The 6000-nt window shown below is 39.8% G+C and overlaps 1 protein-coding gene across 1 annotated transcript in view; it reads right to left on the reverse strand.

The window, feature by feature from the left end:
- The window catches only part of lrrc72 (leucine rich repeat containing 72), a 30302-nt gene extending 25743 nt beyond the window's left edge, over positions 1 to 4559 (reverse strand). Inside the window, exons 1-2 of the mRNA XM_080214573.1 lie at positions 4482 to 4559; positions 2733 to 2806 (exon numbers count right to left, since the gene is read on the reverse strand). Coding sequence (XP_080070699.1) covers positions 2733 to 2806; positions 4482 to 4559 — 152 coding nt within the window. The remainder of the gene's footprint in view (positions 1 to 2732; positions 2807 to 4481) is intronic.
- Positions 4560 to 6000: the final 1441 nt, after the last annotated feature.

Consider the following 6000-nt stretch of genomic DNA (forward strand, 5'->3'; position numbering starts at 1 on the left):
AGTCTTTTGTAATGGAGACAAAGTTTCAATGAGATTTTTTAATTGACAGTATACTGTAATGTCTATGTGGGTTGCTGAGAAATTCTTGTTATCTATATTGGTAACATCTGCCATTCATTGTGTAGTATGGTGCGTTTGACCAAGTTACCTGTTAATTCATATATAAGAACATAAGAACATAAGAAATAGGAGCAGGAGTAGGCCATCTAGCCCTTCGAGCCTGCCCCGCCATTCAAGAAGATCATGGCTGATCTGTCGTGGCTCAGTTCCACATTCCTGCCCTCTCCCCATAACCCTTAATCCCCTCTCTTATCAAAAACCCATCAACCCGCGTCTTAAAAATATTTAGCGAGGTAGCCTCCACCACTTCAACGGGCAGAGAACTCCAGAGATTCACCACCCTTTGAGTGAAGAAGTTCCTCCTCAACTCCGTTCTAAACCGCCCCCCCTTTATCTTGAGGCTGTGCCCCCTAGTCCTACTATCCTTTCTGAGCAGGAAGAGTCTCTCCACCTCTATCCTATCCATCCCATTCATCATCTTATACGTCTCAATGAGATCTCCCCTCATTCTTCTAAACTCCAGCCTAATTTATTCAGCCTCTCCTCATAGCTCAACCCCCTCAACTCCGGCATCAGCCTAGTAAATCTCCTCTGCACTCCCTCCAAGGCCAAAATATCCTTGCGTAAGTACGGTGCCCAAAACTGCACACAGTAGTCCAGCTGCGGCCTCACCAATGCCCTATACAGCCGCAGCAAGACCTCCCTACTTTTATATTCAATCCCCCTCGCTATGAAGGCCAGCATCCCATTCGCCTTCCTGACCACCTGCTGCACCTGCTGTATTAGATGGATGTTGTGAATTGTCTTACAGCATCGATTGCCAAAAGTCTGAAAAACTAAATCATTATGTACCTGATCTGTGGAATCCTCAAAGAAACAAAGAAAACTGTTAGTCAGGTGGGAGACAAGATCTTGTCAATCCAAATTCAACTTATTAAACTGTTAAAATTTAGGTACTCCTCGAGCTTGCCTCTTAGAACAGAATCCATTATTTCAATAGATATTGATACTAATAGGCCTATAGTTGCATCATTTAATTTTGTTGCCCTCTTTAAATAGAAGGAAATGTTAGCTTTTTTGCAATCTTGCAGGCTTTCAACCCAATGCAGTTTATAGCATATACTTAAGAATTTTAGGAAGTTTTTCTTTGATATATACTTAACAGATGTGATTTGTTTCTGTAAGGCCCCTTAAGTTACAGAGTCTCTGCCCCCAGGCATCCCAGGACTGAGTCTAACTTAACAGGCCACCTGACCTTTTAAAGGACATCCCTATATAATGCAAATTTTATACAGCCTTTGACCAGGTTCCTTGGTCTGGATAAGTTGATCCCAATTTTGTTTAATCTGCTCTTTCTCAAATGAATCAATTGTATTAATTTTAATTTTGCTATTTATTCTTTAACATAAAAGGATTTAAAAACAATGATCACTGAAGACCTTTGTGCCATCATATATTTCTAGCTGTAAAGCTTCTCAGTTATCTACAATCAAGAACAAGTAATTATATATATATGTGGATCAGGTTATATCCCATAAGTAACTCAATCAATGTATGTTGAGAAGTGAAGAAACAAATAGTAAAATCTACCTATGTCTGCATCAGATAGATGTTCTTCAGTGCAGAACATGTTAAACTTTATGTGATGGCACATGAACAGCAAAGGTGAAAGGAGCTGAAACAGATTTTTTTAAATTTTATTTTTTAATCCAATTCAATCAAATCAAGTCCAATTCAGAGTTTCAACAAGTTGAGACATTCCCAATCCAAGCTAACAAGACAGGACTCTCATCTCCTGTCTTGGACTTTATCTACATGATCCAAGCTGATTGGAGTAGGCATAGCTCCTCCTCCAAGGCTTGATCTCATTTGCATCTTAGCCAAAAAGCCGAGATGCTGTTTTTTAAAATAGCTTCAAATGAAGCTAAAATGTAACCTAATGACTTCAACCAAGCACAGCATGTCGATACTACACTTGATCTTACCAAAAGGCCAAGAAGTGAGTAGGAGACAGTAGCTTGTGCAAATTTAATTTCTTTCAACTGGCTCTGGTAAATGGGAAATGCCAGTTTACCACAGTTGTCTCTGTCGGGCTTATCCTAGTTTTTACTTTCAATAATCAGGTTGTGGCGCGACTTTGGACATGTTTTGATCGAGCAAGAAAGCATTAGTTCTCTATCAGACCCATGTGTTATGAGTAATGTAATGATTCAGTACCCACAAGTATGAATAGCTGTCAGCAATTAGCATGACTGATAAAACACTGGTTAGAATTCTATGACTTGTCTCATCGGTTTCAGTGCATCTCTGATAATCTGGTGGCTACAATGTTATAGACTAAAAGGCAGATAAACAAACTTTGGTTTTGATATTTTTATTACACTTAATTATGGCATATAAAAATAATGATACAGACATCTAAAAATATTTAATCTATTCCAGATGTTCAGCTATTGATACAAAATATATATTCTGTGACATTCATAGGGTTACAAGGAAAAGGCAAGAAAATAGCTCTAAATCATAATGCTCTTTGGGAGAGCTAGTCCAGACATGACAGGCTGAATGGTCTCCTTCTGCTACAGTTCAATTCTGTGATTCTGCATAGTCCATAACAATCTTACAGCAGTTATCATTTCATGGTTTAGTGATAAAGAATTAGTGATACTTACTCTTTAGCCAGATACAGTTCAACGAGATCATTTTGTGTCTTGATTTTAAGGAGCTTTAATTGATTTTGTATAACCTGTTTATAATTTAAGCAATAGGATATAAGTTACATTTAATTTTAAATACAAGCATTTTTCTTTTAGTACGTTTTACTTTTTGACTGCCAGCCCTAATATCTGTATGTTTAAATAAAACTGTTACAAAAAATGAACCTTAACACTAGTATCAATTTCTGAATTATGACATACTTTTAGAAAAATTACACAACGCATGCACAGAAATAGCAACAAATTACAATAGTAAATCACAACAGCAGCAAAGTGATTTCTGCTAGTTTTTCTTTTTTTGTTGTTTTTACTCCAATTTGATAGTATCAAGTCCAATTCAGAGTCTCAACAAGTTGAGACATTCCCGATCCAAGCTGACAAGATAGGGACCTTAGCTCCTGTCTTGGGCTTGATCTACATGTTTTAAGCTGATTGGAGTAGGCATAGTTCCTCCTCCAAAGCTTGATTTCATTTGCATCTTAGCCGAAAGACCAAGATGCCACTTTTAAAAATAGCTTCAAATGAACCTAAAATGTAAGCTAATGACTTCAACCAAGCACAGCATGTCGATACTACACTTGATCTTAGCCAAACTTCACAAAATTTACTTTTTCATTTAATTTTCATAACCTATCATCTAAAAACCTATCACAAAAAAAGTAGCATATAAAAATTGCCATTTAGAGTGCTGATGATATTTTTCGGAGGTGTGCTAAAGTTCGAAAGTGTTGCAGAGGCTACAGGGTTCTGCAATATAGATTGTAGATTCATTTTGATTGTCTTATAGAGGTTGATGAAGAAATTTTCAACTAAAGACCATCAAGATCTTGACTCCCATGTGAAATGCCACAGAGATTAGCCAGTAATATATTAAACAGTTTATATTTACATGCCCCTCCCGTCAACCAACTCTACTTAACATTGACATGTTTCTGTCAGTTGTTGGGTCAACATTTTCCCCATTATAAATATACACATCCATATATTATCATGCAAACCAATCTCCCATTCAGTGACTCTGTCTACACTTCCCGCTGCCTCAGAAAAGCAGCCATCCTAATCAAGAACCCCACGCACCCTGGACATATTCTCATCCACCTTCTTCTGTCGGGAAAAAAATACAAAAGCCTGTGGTCAAGTACCAACCAACTCAACAGCAACTTCTTCCCTGCTGCCATCAGACTTTTGAATGGACTTTCCTCATATTAAGTTGATCTTCCTCTATGGCTGTAACACTACATTCTTCACCCCCTCCACTTTCCTTCTCTACATACAATATGCTTTGTCTGTATAGCGTACAAGAAAGAATACTTTACACTGCATACTAATAAATGTGACAATAATAAACAAACTAAACCAAATCTATAATAGAAATGTGTCATATTGTAATTACAATCTCCCTCTAGTGTTGGTGCTGTGGCATCTTAATTGTCGCACAGCTGGGAATATCCTCATCTTTGAATCGGATGCTCTTGGCTTCATACTCCACTCCACATGCTTCCTTGAGTGTAGAGTGGAGGAAGGAGAGTGGTTGATTGGGGGAGAAGGAAAGAGTGGTGGAGTGAGGGGATTAAGTGGGGGGGGGGGGAGAAGGGGCGAGAAGAGGGGAGTGGTCGGAGGTGGGAGAGGAGTGAGGGGAGAATGGGGGCGAGAGGGCAGTAGTGGGTGTCTTGGCCGCTAACTCAGCCCCGGAGATTCTCTCACCTCCGCCGCCACTTTCGCCATCCTGTGTTTGGAAGATGTTGCCCGGCAACGTGACGTCACCCGGGGCTCGGGTTCCATTCCCGGGCTCGCTCTGGGAGCCCGGTCAGTCAATGAAGAGCTTCCAGCCGCATTTCCACAACATTCACAGCAATCGCACCAACTCTGTGACCCCCGTATCGGCGTTTTGCCCGTTACTAACGAACGTTTTCTGTCCCATGTATGCTCCAGATCTAAACTGCCGTACCACTCCGGGTTGCAGTATCAATTCCAATAGCGTTTCCTACCGATTGTGTTTCCTACCGATTCTTGTCAATTCACTTAGAGTGAGGGATTTGGACTATTTATTTTAATACATGTGTAATTCCCGCCAGGTTTATTCTACCAGCTGTTTAATTACCGCCACAATACATTTTGTTGCACCCAGAGCTCAGATACTTTCAGAGCTCTAATGCTGTGTCATTATATCGTCCCTGTAAAGCAATCATTTTCTGTTCTTGATCTTGATTTTTTGGGGGGACAACTGTGGAGCGAAACATTAAACAAAACCCAGAAAATGGTGACACAGTGGTTAGCACTGCTGCCTCACAGCGCCTGGAACCCAGATGTGATTCCAGTCTGGGGTCACTGCCTGTGTGGAGTTTGCACATTCTCCCCGTGTCTGCGCGGGTTTCCTCGGCGTGCCCTGGTTTCCTCACACAGTCCAAATATACGCAGGTTAGGTCGATTAGCCATGTTAAATTTCCCCTTTGTGTTCAAAGATGTGCACGTTACGGGGATTTGTGGGGTAAATATGTGGAGTTACAGTAATATGGCATGGGTAAGATGTTCGGGGGAGGTGCAGAGTCGATAGGCCAAATGGCCTCCTTCTACACTATAGGGAATCTATGATTCTATAGAATACTTAGCAACTCAGCCATCATTGGTGAGGAGAAACATGGGTTGATTTTCAAGTTGATGACCTTCAGTAGTGCTACTTATATTTCATATTTTCAGCATTTGCAATATTGTACCGTGTTCAATCATTTAATTGTTTAGTTTTTCATTGTTCTGTATGCTGTTAAGCAATAAACCTCGATGTGATTACAGAGAAAGAGATATCAAATGGAAAGAAGCTGTAGGTAAAGAGCAGACATTTTAAAACATTTAACCTGGTGTTCGTCATCCCTGTATATCTCCGAGGCATAAAACATGTGTAATATCTGCATATCTCCAAGGCATAAAATCTAACGTCAGTATTTTGCTTTTGTATCAACATGTTCTTGATGTTTACTGGGCCATGCAGATTGCTGTCAAAGACATAGCTGGTATACTATTTTCCATTCATATATTTCTACTGTCACAGGCCATGGACACATGAAGATGAATTAATACACTACCAGCTTATCTTTCAGAGGACCAAGGAATATTTACATAGAAGCTTTCTGCTGGAGATTAAGCATGCAGTGCATGATAGATTAGATTCAGCATCAACAGCAGGCTTGATGATTGATTTGCCTTTCCTTGTCCCATGCTTAATATT

This window comes from Carcharhinus amblyrhynchos, chromosome 2, assembly GCF_965287045.1.
Source record: "Carcharhinus amblyrhynchos chromosome 2, sCarAmb.v2.hapA, whole genome shotgun sequence".
Taxonomy (NCBI): Eukaryota; Metazoa; Chordata; class Chondrichthyes; order Carcharhiniformes; family Carcharhinidae; genus Carcharhinus; species Carcharhinus amblyrhynchos.